At 40.4% G+C, this 22,192-nt stretch overlaps 1 protein-coding gene across 2 annotated transcripts; it reads left to right on the top strand.

Annotated features, from left to right (window-relative positions):
* Window positions 1-549: 549 nt before the first annotated feature.
* palb2 (partner and localizer of BRCA2) lies at window positions 550-21,550 on the top strand. Of its 2 annotated transcripts, none has more exons than XM_057844590.1 (14): window positions 550-659; window positions 916-1,008; window positions 4,637-4,696; window positions 7,164-7,269; window positions 10,019-10,413; window positions 10,640-11,168; window positions 11,958-12,781; window positions 14,566-14,721; window positions 15,779-15,861; window positions 15,942-16,091; window positions 16,970-17,086; window positions 17,182-17,269; window positions 20,680-20,879; window positions 21,130-21,548. In XM_057844590.1, exons 2-14 carry the CDS (start codon window positions 928-930, stop codon window positions 21,365-21,367), a joined length of 3,027 nt encoding a protein of 1,008 aa, XP_057700573.1. In that variant the 5' UTR covers window positions 550-659; window positions 916-927; the 3' UTR covers window positions 21,368-21,548. The 2 variants fall into 2 exon arrangements, with proteins under 2 accessions (XP_057700573.1, XP_057700574.1); XM_057844591.1 differs by having other exon boundaries at window positions 621-761; window positions 21,130-21,550.
* Window positions 21,551-22,192: the final 642 nt, after the last annotated feature.

Here is a 22,192-nt window from a genome sequence, read left to right as displayed (position 1 = left end):
CTGCATCTGAAAGGCCTGTTATTCAGAATTAAACTTGATGAACCCAGGTGTGTAAACAGTTTTAAAAAAACTGCATTGTTTAAAAAAGTTGCTTTATTCCGGTTACTGGCCCTATTAGTGTATGAATAGTTGAATTGTTTAATCTGTAAATCCATATTAATCAGTTTCATATTAAGGGATCTATATTCAGAATGGTGTGCCGCAATAAAGCAGGTGGTAATTGCCTCAGACAAGGTGTTTGGGTACAAGTGAACTTGTTTTTCCCTTTTTAAATTATATATACACGTGATAAGTGATGGATTTTGCAACCCACCTACAGTGCTTCCATCTATTTGGCACTCCACCCACTATTTTGTCTGCATGGATTTCAAAACCAGATTGTGTGATGCGTTTTCCATATGTTGCAAATAGTGACGATTTATATTAATCTGTTCATAACAGCTTAAAATACTAAGATCAAATGATATTTTTTGTTTCGGCACTTCCAATTGCCATAGATGCTTCACTATGACAACCATCGACGTCATCGGGGTTCGACTGCTTGGCTCTGTTTTCAGCACGTCGCGTCGCGGGAATTTGGAACTTTAATCGAGAGTCGCAACATCGATTGACTCCTGAACAATCGCTACAACCTCCATGGAGCCGCTGCAAGAGTCAGCGTATGTGCTTTGGCGATTTTGTTGGCGTTTACTGACAGCTCAAGATTCTTTACAGGCAACTTTAAAATAAAACGGTGTAACATTTCCAAATGTGCGCGAAAGGTAACAGCTTAAACTGAAGCTAACCAGCTAGCGTTCCTTAGTCAGGTTCACTCCGCTAGTAATATTGGAATTTAATCTAATGTTAACTACTCCAACGCTTTCTTTTTAAGCTTTATTTGTATTACGTCTCTGTGTTTTGTATGTGTTGTGTCAGTGCGTGAGCAAGATGAAGAACATTGCGATTGCGGACGTCCTGCGCTGCGAAGAGCAGCTGAGGTCCACACTCCACTGCGATGACAAGGACAATGTAAACAAACTTTATTCTATTTTCCATGCTGCTTTTCGTCACGGGGGCTCTAGAGCCTTTCCTAGCTAACTGTGGGCTCTGACAAGGGGCGGTAACTGAATTAGTTGCCAGGGCAAAATGGGGAAAACAACCATATACGCACACTCACATACTTACAGACAGTTTGGAGTGCTTAATCAGCCTGTCACGCATGTTTTGGGATGAGGGAGAAAACCAAAGTTAATCAACATTAAATGTCTCAACGTAAAATACAAATAAATAAAAATACTGTAGGTTAAAAGAATAAGTTTACGGAAGAGATTGAGTTAGTGTCAACTAGGAGTGGGAACCTCTTGGTACATCACGATACATACGATTTGCGATACAAAGGTCATGATAACGATGATCTGACAATATGGCGATACAACGATTATCGATACATCGGTCAGAAAATCATTCTAGGATATTCTACAAACAACTAATAAACAGAAAAACAAGCTTCTGCTGTGAATTGGAATGAGTTTATCACTAGTAGACGTCCAATCCATTTGAACTGGGAACGCATGTTCATTCGCTGCCATCCCTCCCACTTCAAACGGATTGAACGTCTATGGCCGTCAGTGGCAGCCAATGCCAGGCAATGAGGTAATTTTTGGCCATTTAAGATAAATTTCCTGTTGATTTTCGGTTACTTCCTTTTGATTTGGGAGTATTTTATGGGTCACTTCCTGTTTATTTTGAGTTGCAGAACAGGATGTGACCTGGGAATCACCCACATGAATAGGCAGTGACTCAAACTCAACAGGAAATGACCGGTAAATGCCCTAAAATGAACAGCAAGTGACCTGTAAATGCCCCGAAAATCGGACCAAAGGACTGTGAATGCTCTGGTTTTGAATGAAGAAAAGTTCCCAGTCTACATGGATTGGGCGTCGAGCACCGTCACTGGCAGCCTTAGAGTTAACTGAGACACTATTATGGTGGAAGATTTTGGTAGCAACTTGTTGGTTCCTTTTTTATCACAACATTGACACCTTTTTAAAACAATAGCTCGATTCTTGGCAGGAGCATATCGATAACCTTTTGGGATACAAAGTATCACGATATATCACCATTTCGATATTTTGTCACACCCATTGTGTCAACAGTACAAAAACAATGGGGAGTGTGTTAAGAGGTGAAGAAACAGATTCAGGCAAGATTGAGGGAAGTATCAGGTATGTCATGTGAGACAGTCTCGAATTTAGGGGTGCACGATATGCATTTTTTGAAACCGATATCGATAACTTCCTGCTCCTCAAGGCCGATACCGATACGATAACCGATAATATATATATATAATATTAAAATGTATAATCACGTGAGCTTTTGAATACCTGTAGGTCAGAAATACTAGTGGTGGATTCAGCATAGATTTACCTTTGACCTAACTAGAGTTTTCATGATGACATAAACATTATTATAATGATCAAAACAATGACTAGAACAGTTTTGCCTTAAAAAAAAGTGCCCATATTTATTTTTTTAAATGAATATAATTTTAGTCAATCACAATCAATCAGTCCATGTCATTTACGATGTGTTCCCAAAAACAAAGGGCACTGAACTAAAACAAACATACACGAACAGGTATTGTGCTTTGTCAGTAGATAAAACATTTGGTGCAACAGGAGAGGAAACTTATGTGGTCTTGGTCCATGAAACAACTTTCTTAATCTGGCAATTATAGGACAGCAAGCCTATCAATAATCAAAAGGCCTCTCAAGAACGTGTAAACATAACACTGTAAAATGCAAACATTTGCTAATTGCCAAAGTAAGGTTTATCACTTAGTGATGGAAAAATACGGCCTCTACAACAGTAACAAAACTTTGCATACTGGCAAAACAGGAGTGGAAACAAACGCAAACATCCCAATCCACCAACACAGTGCTAAAAATATTATATATTATCGGGCCTATTTATTATGTTATCAGATTTATTGGGATTACGTCATAATTTCTATTATTGGACCGATAATTATCGTGCACCTTTACTCGAATTAAGGGGCAAGTTTTAGCACAGTAGTGGCGGTGGTACTGCTCGAAGACATGATGAAGTGGCGCTGGAGGTATAATAGATGGTGTTGACATGTCTACAGCAAAGATAGTGATGGTCAGAGAATGATGAGGTTGAAACCGCCATGCAAAGGTGTTGACTGGAAGAGAAGACTTTAAAAGAAGGTGAATTGGTGAAATGAGGTGAGGATGCAGAAGGTAGGCTTTCAAGGAGAAAATCACAACCCTTAATGCAGAGAAGAACACCAGATGTGACGACCTTCAATTATTCATAAAACAACTATTTAAAATCGTGTCATGTCCAGCTAAAATTTACTTCAGTTTGAGGTCCTTTCTTATGAAGATGTTGGTCCTTGTGTCCTATGTGTAGAAAAAACCCTTTGTATGCCCGGTAGTTGCAAACTTTATCTCACTGTTTTAGTGGAATTTCTGAAGGACATTACATGGTGTAAATACTATTTAAATGATTAATTTCAGTTTATTCCCACATCATTCAAGATATACAGTGCATGGTCATATTCAAGCAGTTCATATAATAAGATGTGTGAAAAGGACAGCTATTTAAAGCTTTTAGTAGGGTGCCCAGTTGGACAGCATACACATACACACACCCATTCACATACATACAATTAACTATGGACAATTTCAACATTCTGGTTACACTGGATTTGATATGAGATACCTTATTAATGTTATTCAAAGCATCAGCATATTAAACATACTGTACATTGCTAGGAGATGAGTTTGGAGTTTTTTCTTAAAAATGGAGACGGAGTGTGAAATTTTAAGTATTTCGTCAAGTTCATTCCAAATCTGTGGTCCTCTGCACACAAAGCCAAAGCTTGTACACTTTAGCATCTTTTTTTCCCAGTGATTTGAATTTTCTTTTGGTGGTATATGTGTGCTGAGGAGTACAGATTGGGATGAGGTTACTTAATTTACGGTTTAGTTTATGGATGATCGGATACATTTCGCAAGCATTTTGAAAATAGTTGTGCTCTTTAAACCTCAGAACGGGGTGGCGGTGAAAAATTATTATAGCTGGAGCATTTGAACTCAGACCATGTTAGGGCACATATAACTTTTTCTGTGGTATTTCAAGCTTTTTTAGATAATTGGGAAATGTGTTGCACCATATGATATTACAGTATTTGTAAATGTGGTTCAAATAAAGATCTATACAAAATGAGAAGTGTAGAGAGTGGGAGATAATATCTCAGTTTAAAGAACAGAGCAGCGTATTTCGACAGTTTATTTGTGAGATCATCAGTATGTTTTTTTTGTTTTTTTTTTTTAATTAAGGTACTTCTCAATATAGACCCCCAGGAATTTTGTAGAGCCGACTCTTTCAGTGTTTTCTTTGTTTATTTTTAGGCAGATTTGTTTAATTTTTGAGTGGGTGCATCAGTAACTCAGTTTTTTTTTACTCTATTTGTGAAACGGGTCCCATAAATTACGATGTCTTCCAGCTGTCAGTTTAAACCACTCAAGGCATAACAACAGTAAACACCAAGTACCCAGAACTGGTGACTCTGCAGAGAAAATTATGATGCTAACTTCTTTTGTCATCTTAATTTTGTTTCCTCTTCCAGCTTCGTAAAAAGTTGGCCCAGCTCCGGCGGGAGTATCTCAAGACTGCCCAGAAACTGCAGGTACAGGCAACACCACCACTCGGTGATGTATTGATATTAAAAGTAATTTATAATGCTTTTTTTAAATGGTTCTTTATGTTTTTAATTGTTTTTTTTTTTTTTTTTTTTTAAATTTACAATTTTGGACATTTCCCACTCCCGGTTAGCCTGTTTTGGATGGCCTGCTAAATTCGTCTTTTGTTACCATTACAACTGCGGGCCAGAACTAGGGGATCATGACGAATTTACTAACAACTCAATTGAGCAGATGTAGACCGATGATCCAATATATCTTTGGAATGTATTCTATTTCCTCTGCAAAAAAATCAACAGTATTACTGTTACTGTATTTCCAGTGAAGTTGGGATGTTGTGTTAAGGATACAGTAAATAAAAACTGAAAACAATGGCTTGCAAATCATTCATCTTATTTAATAGAGTACATTCGAAAGACAAGCTATTTAATGTTTTTTTTAGCAAATCATTATTAAATTAGAATTTTATTGGCGAAACTGTATTTTGTTTTTATTTACAGTGGGGCAAATAAGTATTTAGTCAACCACCAATTGTGCAAGTTCTCCTACTTGAAAAGATTAGAGAGGCCTGTAATTATCCACATGGGAAAACCTCAACCATGAGAGACAATGTGGGGAAAAAAACAGAAAATCACATTGTTTGATTTTTAAAGAATTTATTTCCAAATTAGATTTGGAAATAAGTATTTGGTCACCTACAAACAAGCAAGATTTCTGGCTGTCAAAGAGGTCTAACTTCTTCTAACGAGGTCTAACAAAGGCTCTGCTCGTTACCTGTATTAATGGCACCTGTTTTAATCCATTATCGATATAAAAGACACCTCTCCACAACCCTCAGTCAGTCACACTCCAAATTCCACTATGGCAAAGATCAAAGAGCTGTCGAAGCACACCAGAGACAAAATTGTAGACCTGCACCAGGCTGGGAAGACTGAATCTGCAATAGGTAAAACGCTTGGTGTAAAGAAATCAACTGTGGGAGCAATTATTGGAAAATGGAAGACATACAAGACCACTGATAATCTCCCTCGATCTGGGGCTCCATGCAAGATCTCACCCCATGGTGTCAAAATGATAACAACGTTGAGCAAAAAACACAGAAACACACGAGGGATCTAGTGAATGACCTACGGAGAGCTGGGACGACAGTAACAAACACTACTATCAGTAACACAATGCGCCGCCAGGGACTCAAATCCTGCACTGCCAGACATGTCCCCCCGCTAAAGCCAGTACACGTCCAGGCCCGTCTGCGGTTCGCTAGAGGGCATTTGGAGGATCCAGAAGAGGACTGGGAGAATGTGTTATGGTCAGATGAAACCAAAATAAAACTTTTTGGTAGAAACACAAATTCTCGTGTTTTGAGGAGAAAGAATACTGAATTGCATCCGAAGAACACCATACCCACTGTGAAGCATGGGGGTGGAAACATCATGCTTTGGGGCTGTTTTTCTGCAAAGGGACCAGGACAACTGATCTGTGTAAAGGAAAGAATGAATGGGGCCATGTATCTAGAGATTTTGAGTGAAAATCTCCTTCCATTACCAAGTGCATTGAAGATGAGACGTGGCTGGGTCTTTCAGCATGACAATGATCCCAAACACACAGCCAGGGCAACAAAGGAGTGGCTTCGTAAGAAGCATTTCAAGGTCCTGGAGTGGCCTAGCCAGTCTCCAGATCTCAACCCCATAGAAAATATGTGGAGGGAGTTGAAAGTCCGTGTTGCCCAACGACAGCCCCAAAACATCACTGCTATAGAGGAGATCTGCATGGAGGAATGGGCCAAAATACCAGCAACAGTGTGTGAAAAGCTTGTGAAGAGTTACAGAAAATGTTTGGCCATGTTATTGCCAGCAAACGGTACATAACAAAGTTTTGAGATGAACTTTTGGTATTCACCAAATACTTAATGTTATTTTCTGTTTTTTTTTTCCACATTCTGTCTCTCATGGTTGAGGTTTACCCACGTTGACAATTACAGGCCTCTCTGATATTTTCAAGTGGGAGAGCTTGCACAATTAGTGGTTGACTAAATACTTATTTGCCCCGCTGTATGTTTAACACAACTTCATTGGAATTGTGGATGTATTTGTGATGGTATTCTTCTATGTTTAATACTAATATCTATGTCCAGTTTTTATACCATGTACCATGATGGTAAAGGACGGTGCATGCATACCAGCAACAAATTATTGAATTGAAGCATTAAATCACAATTCATTTAATTTTATAATCTTTTTGATGTTATTATGATACATTGTTAGAAGGTACAATACATTTGAGCAGCTTTTTCCCCTGCATTACACTAGCTTTGAATGAGATGATTTAAGATACAAGTGTTTTGAGTTATGAGCAATATCACAGATAGTATTCAACGCAAGTTGAAGCACCACTATATGTGCACTTTAAGTAGGTTATCCTTGTTGTCACACAAACATGTACATGTGTTGGCAGCGTGCTGAGAGACTGGAAGCGGTGCAGAAACACGTAAGGAAGGAAGTCACTCCGAAGCAGGACCAGACAGACCAAGATGGAATGTCCAAGTCTTCATTTGGCGGAGGTACAGTTGTGGTCAAAAGTTTACATACACTTGTGAAGAACATAATGTCATGGCTCTCTTGAGTTTCCAGTTATTTCTACAACTCTGATTTTTCTCTGATAGAGTGATTGGAACAGATACTTCTTTGTCACAAAAAACATTCATGAAGTTTGGTTCTTTTATGACTTTATTATGGGTGAACAGAAAAAAGTGATAAAATCTGCTGGGTCAAAAATATGCATACAGCAGCGCTAATATTTGGTAACATGTCCCTTGGCCATTTTCACTTCAATTAGGCGCTTTTGGTAGCCATCCACAAGCTTCTGGCAAGCTTCTGGTTGAATCTTTGACCACTCCTCTTGACAGAATTGGTGCAGTTCAGTTAAATTTGATGGCTTTCTGAAATTGACTTGTTTCTTCAGCATTGTCCACAAGTTCTCAATGGGGTTTAAGTCAGGACTTTGGGAAGTCCATTCGAAAACCTTAATTCTAGCCTGATTTAGCCATTCCATTACCACTTTTGATGTGTGTTTGGGGTCATTGTCCTGTTGGAACACCCAACTGCGCCCAAGACCCAATCTTACGGCTGATGACGTTAGGTTACCTTGAAGAATTTGAAGGTAATCCTCCTTCTTCATGATCCCATTTACTCTCTGTATAGCACCACTTCCATTGGAAGCAAAACAGCCCACAGCATAATACTACCACCACCGTGCTTGACGGTAGGCATGGTGTACTTGGGGTTAAAGGTAGAGCTGAAACGAATACTCGAGCAACTCGAGTAACTCGAGTTTAAAAACTGATCCGAGTAATTTTATTCACCTCGAGTAATCGTTTATTTTGACAGCTCTAAGCATCACGTTTTGCTCAGACTACTTTTAATGCGGGACAACGCGCTGATGTCACGTGCGTAGAGGAAGAAGCAAAAAAAAAAACTTACTGCAGCCGACAACCGCTACAAACGACGCCGACGTTGCTAAATACTAGCCCGCTCATGCTACGTTAGTTGCAGGTAGCGTCCAATGAGTCTCACAGAGATCACATGTATGTTGAACTAGATGCACATTGACAGACTAGGCCGCGTCTGGGCAGCGTTAGCAAACAGCCTCCATCTTAAAGCAGTAGAGCGCTAAGCACTCATAAAGAGCGCTAAGCGCTAATATATAAGATTAACGTTACTGTCACTACTAGCTCACCTTACGTTAGCACTGCGGAGGGCTAGGTTTCAATTAATTAAGACCGCTTTCGATGCGTGGCTAACGTGTCTTACATACAGGCTTAACATAACATAGCGTTGTGGAGTGATGAGGGTGTAAAATAAAAACTCAATAATGCTAACTATCAATTTTAGCTCAGTAGTCATTGCTGGATAAAACACCAAGTAGCACTAGTCCCTAATGTGCTCCAATACAGCCTGTATCATACATTTATTTTGAACAGTGCAAAAACTCAAAATCCTATCAGGACTTACAGTTTAGACTAACTTAAAACTTAACTAGAACTTAAAAATGGCTTGACACAAATAGAAATTTAATTGAAAAACGTGGGAAAAAATCCTAACTTTTAAGTGATGTGTGTTATCAAGCGTAAAGGCATTTTTAGGTGTGTTTATATATATATATATATATATATATATACTTTGTAAAAATAAGATCTAAAGGGTTTTTGAGTGAAAGCAGTGAATTAGTCATTTTTTAAAATTCTAGTTACATCTGAGATGCAATTGTTGGCTGTTTTCAACAATATACATCAAAAATAAAGACATTGATTGACTGAAAATGATCAAATGTCTTGTTTTCTCATGTATATCTATAATTGCTCTTCACCTAAAAATATATTTGTTTTGTCCGATTACTCGATTAATCGATAGAATTTTCAGTCGATTACTCGATTACTAAAATATTCGATAGCTGCAGCCCTAGTTAAAGGCCTCACCTTTTCTCCTCCAAACATATTGCTGGGCATTGTGGCCAAACAGCTCGATTTTTGTTTCGTCTGACCACAGAACTTTCCTCCAGAAGGTCTTATCTTTGTCAATGTGATCAGCAGCAAACTTCAGTCGAGCCTTAAGGTGCCGCTTTTGGAGCAAGGGCTTCCATCTTGCACGGCAGCCTCTCAGTCCAATGGAGATGCAAAACACGCTTGACTGTGGACACTGACACCTGTGTTCCAGCAGCTTCTAATTCTTGGCAGATCTGCTTTTTGGTGATTCTCAGTTGAATCTTCACCCTCCTGACCAATTTTCTCTCAGCAGCAGGTGATAGCTTGCGTTTTCTTCCTGATCGTGGCAGTGACAAAACAGTGCCATGCACTTTATACTTACAAACAATTGTTTGCACTGTTGCTCTTGGGACCTGCAGCTGCTTTGAAATGGCTCCAAGTGACTTTCCTGACTTGTTCAAGTCAATGATTCGCTTTTTCAGATCCATGTATGTATATATTTGACCCAGCAGATTTGATCACTTTTTCTGTTAACCCATAATAAAGTCATAAAAGAACCAAACTTCATGAATGTTTTTTGTGACAAAGAAGTATCTGTTCCAATCACTCTATTGGAGAAAAATCAGAGTTGTTGAAATAACTGGAAACTCAAGAGAGCCATGACATTATGTTCTTCACAAGTGTTTGTAAACTTTTGACCACAACTGTATGTGGAGAAAAGGAGCTCGTTTTCATTTTAAGAAAAAGTCCATGCAGGTTTAATGTAATCTTCAAAGACAATTCTTCCATCATAATCTCAACTGCTGCCCGACGGCATAATTCTCATCAGGTCCTGCCACTTCCAGCTGCAGCAACGCGGTCATTACTCCGCTCCCGTCCACACCGGAACCAGAACATCTCGACTCAACTTATGGTTGCAGAGCCAGCCCGGCCCTGCGGCTGCGCTCCCGCCGCAGTCGCATACGCTGGCAGAATCGTGGCGAGGAAGTCGAAAAGTCGCAAGGCGAGGCAACATTCACGGATGAAAGCCAAAGTTCGGAATCCACGTCACCTTCACTGCTTCTGTCCCACTGGAGCGTTCTGGCACTCAGCGATGAGAGGAAAGAGGGTGAAATAGAAGCAGAAACGCCAGTAAATGTAAAAGAAAACGAGAATCGCGCCGGTGAAGTAGATGGAGGACACCTAAAGACTAAGGAAAACAATTGTCAACATTTGCGAAACGAGGTACACTAACAAAACAAAAATGTAACCAAAATGAATCATGTCATATCAAGGCAGAATACTGTTGTTGTCTTTGTCAGGGAAATTGCCTGGCTACCCGCTGCTTTTGAGAAACTTGCAAAGTCTATTTCCTGTTGTTTTGACACACAAATTTACTTGATGAAATAATACATTTATTATCCGTTTTAATTGATTATTTTTCACTTTTTTTTTCCTTTTCTTTTTAAAGCCCATTTTGTGCAGCGTTGAAGGAGGAGACAAGAAGCGCTTGCAGGAAACCTGCACCATGGTGGAAGGACTACTTTTCCCTGCTGAATACTATGTCCGGACCACCAGACGCATGGCTCTCATGCAGAGCCAGCCAGACCTACGGGGCGTCATCAATACCCAGCTGAGCTCGGGGCGTCCTCGCCGGAAAAAAGCCAGCCCGCCCTGCTCCGGTGTGCATTCTGATCCAATATTCGGCAGGGACACCCCCACGGATTCTGTTTCAAAGCACAGAGTCACTCGTCCGGGAAGGAGTCGAAAGAGTCGGAGGGGGCGATGCAGGGCAAAACCTCAAGTACAGAGACCCTCAGCTTCTCCTGTCTTGTCCCTCCATGAGAGGGATTCTCCAAGATCTCACCCAACTCCAGAAGAGGTTGATTCACCGTCAGACTTTCCGCAGGCCACATCCCCTGACACGCAGCATTCATCACAAACGCAAAAGATCTTCCCCATCTTTCACAAGACTGTCAAGCCCACCTCTGTGGCCTCAGGTCAGACTCTTTGACAAAGCCAAATGAAGAAAAATGTTGTCTTTTAACTAGAGGTTGACCGATATGAGATTTTCAAAGGCCAGTTATTATACCAATGGGGGAAAAAATAGTCAATGTCTAAAGCCAATTTTGTAAGCTGATATTTGAGGCTGATATATTCTTTTTCTAAACATGTCCATTATGAAAGAAAATTGATACACTCAGTATGTAAGATGAATATATTCGAAGTAAAACTTTTCCTCTACTATTTCCTTTTTCTAACACTGACCACTTGGTGGTGCAAAAGCACAATTAAGATCGTCACCCAAGTAGTGAACATAACAGTTACCTATTATATCAGTGCGAAATATCGACTGACCAATATATCGGTTGACCTTCATGAGAAAAAACATTATCTAAACTGTGAACATACTAATTAAATCTCCTATATATTGGCTGTAATCAGCCAATCTAGAAAAAATACCATATGTCTGCCCGATATATAAGTTGGCCTAGATATCTCTCAATCTTTATGAGAAAGATCATCACCCAAACAGTGAGCATAACAGTTATCCTATTATATTAGCTTTATATATCCTGATGGCCGATCTAGAAAAAAGTCCATATATCGGATCGATATTTCGGCCGACATCGGTCAACCTTTTAACAAGTAAGCATGCTAAATAGCCCATAAAATGCAAAAGTATATCATAGTCTAAATAAGGTCTTCAACCAAATTAACACGTTTTTCTCAAGTATCCAGATGGAAACGATTTGATGATTTGTTTGTTTTCAAATTTGACCTCGCAGGTTCTGAGAGCTGGCATTCCTTCCTCGTGCCCTCTCTCAAGCTCTCACCCCCACTACAACCTCCTCTCCCAATGCAGCTGATAGGGAACCTGCCACCCTCGGACCTCCATCAGGACTTCTACTTGCCCGATGACCAGTTTGCCTCTCTGAAGCTCATCAAACTATGCCAAGTCGCTGCGAAATCAAGGACTGAACCATTCGTGTCGTCGTCCCACAACTCTGGTGCCATCCAGAGACTTACCGGAACTCAGGAGACCCCTCTCAAGGGGCTGCTCGCCCTCACACCCACGGCTGAAAAATGCTCCAGCCAAATTGATAAACTTCACAGCACTGACATGCAAATCACTGCAACCTCACATTTGGACCTTCACAACATTTGTCGGATCCCAAGGAATCAGGAATGGAAGTGTGGTGACAACCAACAGAAAGACCTTCCACCCAGCATTCACCCCCTTGAGGATGGGATAGAGGACAACAGGCTTCAGGATGATTTTCCCAAAGTGGTCCAAGATAGGGACAGCATCCAGTCTCAGCTGCGACTGAGCCCGGCAGTGGGGTCTGCCCCTCTGCACCCACCCTCATCTACTCTTCACTCAAGCCCAGTGTTGCCCTCAGTGGGGCTCACCCCTCGCGCCTCGTCACCAACTGCCACTGCTGCTGTTCCCCCCTCTCTTAGCCTTCCAACCCCGGTTAGCACCCCAAACCGGGCGCTTTCCCCGCCACCTCTGTCCCCGCAAACCTCCACCACTCACAACATGGCTGCCCCGACACCAGACGACCAAATCTTAGCGCCGTCTGAGACTTGCAGAAGATGCACACTGAAAGTAAGAAACCTTTAACATGGTCTAGGGCAGTAGTCCCCAACCTTTTTTGCACCACGGACCTGTGTGATGTCGGCCTTTTTTCCACAGACCAGCAATGTGTGGCAGAAAAAAAAAAGTAAATATACAGTAAAATAACACGACAGGGCTAAAAACGAACGTTAAGTGCAAGGTAAATTTAACTCACCCGACACTGAATAAACCTTCTTTAACAGCGGCCTGTCCTAAAACCTGACGGCAAATATCCTTGGTCTCAGGCGTAAAAAGTTGTTCTCCAGTCGAGAAACGCTTCTTGGCATTAACATTATAGTTCGCCATGAGGTATGATGGTCTCAGTGCATTCTCTTTTGTTGATATGGTGGCCCTCACTAATTGTTTCTGTCTTACGTGCTTGCTCTTTTTTGTTTTTAAAAATACCGAAGTCTTATCCGTTATTTGAGGGTGCTTAGTCTCCATGTGCCGAAGATTCTTGGAAGTCTTCATTGCCTCATTTGCTAACTTTTGGCCACATATTATGCAGAGTGGACTTGGCGTAGGCTCCTCTATTGACTCGCCAAGTGGCTTTTTTCCCCTTAAAAAGCTGTCCAAAGACGTCTGTCTTTCAGTCATCTTTGCTAGCGCGTGGGGTGGGCTTAATATTTTCGGGAAAAAGTCTGATGCGCCTATGTCATACGTCATTATTGAGGACAAACGCACATAGATATTTAAAAAAATATATATTTTTTTTTAAAATGCTAGCTCCAATTGATTTCTATGACAACATCCTATCCAGGTTTATTATTATATCTATTGACTAATCTGAGCAAAACGATCGGATGTACGCCCGTCTGCCTATACTGAGGTGTGCCGCCTGCAGCTCACAGTCAGCAGCGGGCAGCTATCATTACTGTTTACATTGTCTGACGCTGGGCTGCTACTGAGGTGTGTAAAGACCCCAGTGATGGCGGCCACTACTAGAGGGCGACGTCCACATATCTCTACTCGGACTAGTCAATAAAGTAGGCAGGCAGATTGGTGTGTCAAGAGGCGCAGGCCAGAATGCGGTCGTTAATAAGTTATTTATTATTTCTATGCAGCCAGGTAGCATATGCGCCACGGACCGGTATTGGTACCCGGCCCGTGGTTGGGGATCACTGGTATAGGGCAAGGGAAGGCAAAGAATTCCACAAAAGGGGTGCAGATTTTTGGTCCAACCCATCAAGGAGACACATTTTCATCAAACTCGTGTCTTACAAGTGCAATCAGTTGATTGCAGTCAGAGGATTCTTGTCTCCGCAGAAACCTCTTTGGTTAAACTCGCTGCGGTGGATCGGTTGGAACAAAAAACAGGACCCACAGCGGCCCTTGAGGACTGGTTTGCCCACGCCTGGTCTAGGTAGTGCTTGGATTCAGCGCTGTTGAGTACCGCCTCCCCCCACCATACGCGTTAGACAAGGACAAAACCACAAAAAGGGGGGCAAAGCAGTATTTTTATTTCAAATAGGAACGAGGCTTGAGCACAAAAAATAGGTGAACAATCCTGTGGCTACTGGAACGTAGGTTTCTCAAAAAATGTGTGAATCTAGACTGCGAATTTTGGGGGAATGCGTTGCAGAAATAACCATTTGTTGATATTATACAATTAACTCATTGGCTGCCTTTGATGATGGACGTCCAATTGATTTTAACCGGTAGGAGCTGCTGCCAACCTTTTCAAATGATTGGATGTCTAACGGAGTCAATGGCAATAAATATATTAAAAATGACTTCGGCTTTCAAAGTGTGATGATCTTAATTGACGTGTTCAGGTCCCAGCTGGAGGTGCTCTGGTGGATGCGTGTTGCCTGTCAGACACGGCCGGCCGATTGTGCGTTGCCGCAGCAGGGAGGTGGGCAGTCTGTTTATGGCGTCAGGAGTCATCAACGTGCGCTTGGAGCCTACGACACACGTGGGCCTTCATTGAGGTGAGTATGTAGTGTGTTAGTAATATAGAAGTAATTTCAGTACACACAGGCCTTCTCGCAAGATTGTTATAGGCAGTTAGGAAGAGCTGTGATCTTCGTCTGTTAAAACAACACAAACATGCTCTTTAACAAACTCTGCTAACTTTTATCTCAACAAAATGCTACATATAAACACTTTACAGCTAGAAAACAAATTAATTCATCACAATTTTTACCCCCCAAAAATATTAAAATTATCAAAATAAGACACAATGAGGGCAGAATCTCAAGCTGTGTTAAAAGCCAAAAAATGGATTTGAGGCTGGTTTTTAAAGGCTAAATTCCACTCCAAGTAAAATGGCTGCAGAATGGGAGCCCGATTAAGTTTGTAAGCATTTTAATCAATCTTTCACACAATGTGTAGGCCTGGCAGCTTGGCTGCAGAATGACTGCTGCGTTCGCATCAGATACTTAGTGGTTCTATTTTTGACGGATGACACAGCAACGCTCAAGTCGGTCGACATGAATCACAAAAATCAGATTTTGGATGTTCAAAACCAGAGATTTATGGCTGCACAAATCCTATTTAAGAGGATAACACAAGAAAAGAGTATGGGGGCACCGTAGCTGAAGCACTGTGAGTGGATGGTTAGTTGATTCGTTTAATTGTACAAAAATATTTTAAATAAGCCTAAATTATATGGTGACTGTATGCACCCACTGCAAAGACATTCTTGTCACTTTTCTTGACCTCAATTTTTCTAGTCTAAACTTAACGGCTCTTCAGCATGCAGAGCTCTTGAGACGCATCAGTTAAACCTTTATACATTTTTTACTCGGAATATCCCAATCATATATTTTTACTTATCAGTCCAAGTTCGAGTCACCTGATTTTGAGGATAAAATGATCACTTTCAGAATTCCCAGTCAGAATGAATTGGATGTATATAGCAGCCAATGAGTTAATACTTAATTTTTTTTTTTAAATTCATTTTAAAAATCTTTTTTACCCAATTCTGTTCCTCTGAAAATGAAGTGATCAGAATTTTGTTTGGTGTTACATCATCTGTCCATGCAGCCTGTGATCAACGTGTTTCCCGTCCCGGACGCGTCTGGCCTCATGTGTGTGACACTCGGTCAACTGGAGGTAAAAGAAGTGAGGTAAACGACAACTCAATTTGTCACGTTTGCGCAATTTTTTTCCATCTTTGAGACTTTTTTTTTTATCCACGCATGGTCAGGGTACTGTCGTGCTGCGGCGGTGAGCCAACACTGCTGCTTGACGCGGATATCCAGGTGGCCGTTGGTGTGCCCAAGTCCAGGGTGGTCACCTCCTCCAACTCCTCCTTTGGCTGCTCGCTGCAGGTGTTCACGCTCTCAAACGATGGCAGGTATGTCTGATTTTTTAACCTAAACACGGTGGTACCTCTTTATACGGATTTAATTCGCTTCAGGACCTGGTTTGTAAGTCGAAATGGTTGTATGTCGAGCGGAATTTTCCCATAAGAATACGTTATAATTCGATTAATTCATTCCACAGCCTATAAACCTACACTAAATCCTTAATAAATACTGCTGGTACAATTACAAATGGCAATTACACATACCAAAACAAATTTTAAGTACAAATTGGAATACCATTATAATAACAAAAATAATGTTACGAATTTGGTTGTAATGTGGCGGTTGTGTTTTGCATGCTGTTCCTGAACGTACCGTGTGACTGACGAGACATAACGGGGTGCGGTAGAGTGGTAAATTTTTACTTATTTTTCCATGTTGTAGTTGACGTCGGATACGGCGGACATTAGCCGTGTTGTGTTGCACAAGTTCTGAAATAAATGATGAAAAACCTGACCAAGCTGGCCCTGCCATATTGTCGTGCCAGTTTCCTCACACACACACCACGCTCATATTTTTCTAATATTTCCTTCTTAATTTCAGTGGTTACCATTGTCACCTTTTTCCTCTTAACCTTCATGGGACCCATGTTGATTTCTCCCTCACGAAAATCCGCCGTGTGTCCGTCTTGCGGGAAAACAATGAAATTGGGACGCTGTCATAAATCATCGTGCTTTGAACATGTCATATGTCGAGACAAATGAGTCGACGGGTCAAATTTTACGTCAGATGTCGACAGGATCGTATGTTGATGCGATTGTTTGTTGAGGTATTACCGTATATGCATTTTCATATTGTATGTGTTTTTTTAGAAGATTGGAAACAACTTATATTAGTCTGTTCTTTTTACTCTTTATGGTCTCGACAGTACTTTCAGCTGTCTCCCTCTCAACTCGCCTGGCATTTGCGTGAGGGCTCTGGCTCCGGTGGACGCACTCCCTGACGCTCTGGTCGGCACCGATGAGGAAGGACAAATCTTTCTGTGGTAAGATAGAAGACCTGCATAATAGTCATCATTAGGAGCATCATTCAATAGGATTTAACTGTTTATAATATTAGAGTGTTATTTTGTTATTTAAGGAATTTAAGGAACGGCCACTTGCTGCAGAAGATAAAGCTTGATGATAGTTTAACACACTCATCCTGTTTAAGAGGATTCTCCTGCAGTGTAAGTGTACATCTACACACAAAACGTAAAGATGAAAAATCTCAAGATTTTGTCTGATAGCATGGAACAAATATTTGAACCTTGTATGTCAGACAAATGTGTGATGGCGGGGAAAAAAATGAATTTTTTTCATTGTGAGAGGGCGGAACAAAACTCCAGTAAGTTCAATGAGTATCATTACTAGGGGTGTGATAATAAATCGAAAAGTTGATACATCGTGATGTTTTGTAGCCCAAAAGGTTATTGATATGCTTGCACCAAGAATCGATATATAGTTTTAGAAAGGTGTCACTATTTAAAACAAAAAAGGACCGAACTTGTTGCTACCAAAATCTCCCATTAGAGTTGTGGCAGTGACGTGCGGTCAGGGGAGGCAGGTGAGGCAGAGCCTCACCTGTCATCATGACAAAAAATAATTATAGCATCAAATTTATATTAATATTTGTCCATTGCTCTTTATGTATGACTCATTTCAAACATTTTTTATAGTCAAAATCGCTGAATTTGCCTATTTCCTGTTCAAATAAAGAAATGAAACGAGAGGTGCGGCAGCAACGAGTAAAGCCTCACCTCTGAATGTGCAATCCATAACAAATTGGGTTGACACATGGAATTGGAGCGTGCTGGTTGCCGTACATCTCTGCATGTCGCCATTATAATGTTTGCAGATACGTATATTTGACCTGATTTTCCGTAGTCTGGCTAATGTCTTTAACCCTTAAAGTTTAATTTTTGTTAGCGACACATTTAGTTTTGCTGATGGGAAATTAAACCGCAGTGAAAAGGCACAGGTTGCGACAGATACTTCTCTGCCGCACTGAAAGGGGGCGTACGTGAAACTGGACTTTCCGTCAAAAGTGGACGCGATTAACACAACACCGGAGCTAAAAGGTTTGTTTCAAACTACGGGACAGAAGATAACTGGCACTTTTCAAACGGACCGGTACACCCAAAAAGACTGGCTATGTGTCTGTCCTTCGAAAAATCGCCTTTGCTGCTTTCCCTGCCTTTTCTTCTCAACTTGTGCCAATGTCTGGACTAACACGAGATATTGTGACATTAAAAAACTACCACGAAGCCTCAGCAAACATGAGAGTTCACCCACTCACATTCAAAGCCTGATTGCTTTAAAAACTTTTGGAAGCTCAAGGATCGATTTGGCTTTGACGAACAGCGGAAGCTCAACGGTAGCATCCACAATGCTAAGGTAAAGGAAAACCGAAAGAGTTTAAAAGACCTCATTAATGCAACCTGCATCCTAGCTAAACAGGAGTTAACATTTCGTGGTAACGATGAGCGTGTAAGCTCTTCTAAACGTGGCATATATGTAGAACGGTTATATGGTTTTGCTGAGAAAGATGAAAGGTTAGCTACACATTTGGACACATCCACTGTGTTTTCTGGCTTGTCAAATAGAAAACAGAACGATCTAATTGAAGCAATCCTCTCCATTGAGGCGGAGAGATTTTTTAAAGTAAAGGAAAATAAGGAGGACTTTTACAGAAAGGGCGTAGGTTTGCATAGGGACGATAGGGACATAACACTACCAACTTTTCAGGATGCTAAAATTGTCCCCACCAACTTTTAAGCAACCTTACCTTTTTTGCATGATATAATGTTCAATTATATAGAGAATTTATATCTTTCAATAGTTCCATATGTTGTAAGGATAGAATTGACCCTACCATTATTAAGTGAATTATTTTCATTAATGTTTATGTTTGCTAATAAAAACCAGACATTTATTCAGGAAGTTTTCAAAATGTTTCTTTAGTATTTTTTGAAAACAAAGGTTTGAATCGAACAGTGTATCATCTGAACCAATGCACGTAAAAGTTATTATCAGTAGATAAGGATTTATTTTGCATTGATCATTTTGCCTATTAATTAATTAGGTTCATATACATGAGAAATGTGGCCCTTTGCCCCCTTCGTCCAATCTGTTTGATCTTATTAATGTCCCGTCCCCAGCAAAAAGTGTACCTACATGCAGGTTATGCTGTTATATCGTCCCTACGAATGTTGAGACCAAACCTATGCCCTTCCAAAGTAACGGCGGTTTTTGTGGTGAAGGACAGGCGCAAGACCACAAACAGTTTTCATTTCAGTCTTATAAAAAAAAAAAAAAAAAAAAAAAAAAGAGCTTAGACTAAGAAAAATACAATAGAATATTTAAAAACTAAATTTTGGCCTTAAATAAAATATTCTTTGTTTTTCTTTTCACATTTTATGTTTAGCAATCTGTAATAAATTGATTAAAGTATCAGAATTAAAAGTTTTAAAAACAACTGAATATTTTACTAAAGGTCAGAATTGAATTCTGTGGTTTTGTACACCACTCTTTACTCTCATTTATGTTGCATGAATTATAGAATTGCGACGGCCAACACATTGAGGGTGTAGAGCAAATGCATGTTATTTTCTTACTTTTACGTATCGATAATATGTACCGTGTGTGCGTGTTTTGTGATGAATGCTGATGAGATATGAAATAACCAGTAGCCAATTGAATAAGCTACCCTTTTTGGTTTATATATTTGGAAATCTGACACTAAAGGAGTCAGTGCCTCACCAACCATGAACCTCACCGCACGTCACTGAGTTGTGGCTACGTTAGTTCACTGGCTGCCATTAACGGCGCCAGACAGCTGATTCATTTTTACTGGATTGGATGTCTCTCGCCGTTAATGGCACTCAAGTCAGTCTTTTGTGGGCATTTACAGGTCACGTCCTGCTCATTTTAGGGTATTAACAGGTTACTTCCTGTTGATTTTGAGTCACTCATTTGGGGACATTCATTTGTCACTTCCTTTTTCAGTAACCCAAAATCAACAGGAAGTGACCTGTAAATACCCCCAAATCAACAGGAAGTGACCCATAAATGCTCCAAAAGGAAAAGGAAGTGACCGAAAATCCACAGGAAATAATGTAAAATGCCCCAAAATAAACTCATTGTCTGGCAATGTCTGCCAGTGACGGGCATAGACTGGGAGGGTGGCAGCATATGTTTCGCTGCCACCCTCCCAGTTCAAACAGATTGGACGTCTACTCGTGATACTCATTCCATTTCGCAGCAGAAGGACCAAAATAACTTGTTCTTCTGTTTATTAGTTGTTTTGTAGAATATCTTAGAGTGATTTCCTGACTAATGTGTTGCTAATTGTTGTATCGTTATATCGTGAGCCATGTATCACAAATCCTATCATACTGTAAGCTACCCAGAGGTCCCGGCCCCTAATCCTCACAGTTCACAGTCATGAGTAGACCCACAAAAAATCTCAATTAGTCAATGGCACTTATCATTTTCTGTTATTGCTACTAAATTGGAACAACATGCACTTAACAGATGAACTACGCTCATTTACCAACCATTTGAGGACTGCATTTTTCTGGTCACTTTTTGCATCCAGGGTGTGTTCTTAGTCCTGCTTCAGCATCTGTCTCTGGGTTGCCTCCTTAATGATGAAAACACCACCAAAGATAAAATGTCGTTTAAGCAAGAAACGGACAACAAGGAGTCAACACCCTTCTCCTTGGTTGCGGTTAATCCTCTGAGCGGCAAAAGCGTCCTTGCGACCCATCTGGAGCTACCTGAGTCATGGTCAGGAAGGTGAGCGGGGGTTTCTACTTCATGCTTTTGTTAGCCTGTTTTGGCTCAGACTTGACCAGCTTTTTGTAAACAAAAAACTTCAATCTTCTTGCAGGTGTGTGCTCACTCCTAGTTTAAATTACTTTGGATATTAATGGCTTATACATTTTATGCACAATTATGTAACCACATCAGAAGTGTTTGTGAATGTTGAATTGCAAATTGGAGGGAATTACAGGTCAGAGCATTTCCGATGTTGTACCTCTTGCAGGCTCTGTGAGGCTAGCGCCAACAACTTGGCGGTGGTGGGCTTGAGTCACAATGGCGGCGTGTGCGTGTGGCAGTTGAGACGGCATTGCAAAGCATTCATGGTGAGGGCGCTAGGCTCCGATGGCGATGGTTGGCAGCTAGCTCACTGGGCGGAAGGAGGTGACACACTGGTGACCGGCCATCACAACGGTGATGTCACCTTGCACTTTGACCTCAACGCAGAAGACCATTTATTGTGATTTTAAGAATAACTGCTTCAAGGGTTTTAAAGCGTCAGACTGACACCTGCACTGTATCGACGCTTTAAGTTGACTACTGTACACTTTTATGACTATGCCTCTCACTGCAGTACATATGCTGTTTAATAACTAAAATGTTGTAATTTGAATTAAACTTTTGTGAATTTTGTTAAATCTTTGGTGGTCATTTTTGTTTTAGATTTCCTTTCACTTTGCCCAATTCATTTCAGTGAGACAGTTACATCTTGAATTATTTTCCAGATAGCAGATCAACATTGAATAAACGTTGATTTTCCGTCAAAATCATCAGTATGGTGGATATTGAAATTTTTGACATCAAGTGACATTGAAACAACGTTGTTCTATGGTATGTGAGGCGATGGTTGGGTTAACATTGTTTTATAGTTGATGAACTAATGTTGACAAATTGTTGATTTATGATTGACGGGGAATTATGATGGAAAAGTCATTGAATTATGGATGAGCGGGCGTTTTGGTCGAAAACAAAACATTGATTCAGCGTTGTTCCAATATTATTAATAATCCAAATGATGTTTAGGTTTTGTAAAGATTTCAACGTTGAAACAACATTATTTGAGGGTGCAAAAGTGACGTTCATTCAACCATGTAAGATCGACAGTGGAATGTCGATCCAACATCTTTTCAACGTCGGTCTGCTATCTGGGTTACTATTCAAAGTAAAATCGGTTAACATGAATGCCAATTTGAATTTAATTTTGTTTTGTAAATTTTTACAACTTTGGAGGTTGTACCGTCAGTTAGGCAATTCGTGTTTAATTTTTGGCCTCATATTAATATTTGTAG

This window comes from Corythoichthys intestinalis, chromosome 8 (assembly GCF_030265065.1).
Source record: "Corythoichthys intestinalis isolate RoL2023-P3 chromosome 8, ASM3026506v1, whole genome shotgun sequence".
Taxonomy (NCBI): Eukaryota; Metazoa; Chordata; class Actinopteri; order Syngnathiformes; family Syngnathidae; genus Corythoichthys; species Corythoichthys intestinalis.
Note: the sequence above shows the minus strand (reverse complement) of the source record. Positions and strands in the feature narration are given on the sequence as shown.

Excerpts from the sequence above, each read along its gene's own strand:
- palb2 (XM_057844591.1), top strand. The coding sequence starts at position 928 with ATGAAGAACATTGCGATTGCGGACGTCCTGCGCTGCGAAGAGCAGCTG. Across the intron at positions 10,414-10,639 it reads GTCAACATTTGCGAAACGAG|CCCATTTTGTGCAGCGTTGA; the intron begins GTACACTAACAA and ends TTCTTTTTAAAG. Across the intron at positions 15,862-15,941 it reads CTGGAGGTAAAAGAAGTGAG|GGTACTGTCGTGCTGCGGCG; the intron begins GTAAACGACAAC and ends ACGCATGGTCAG.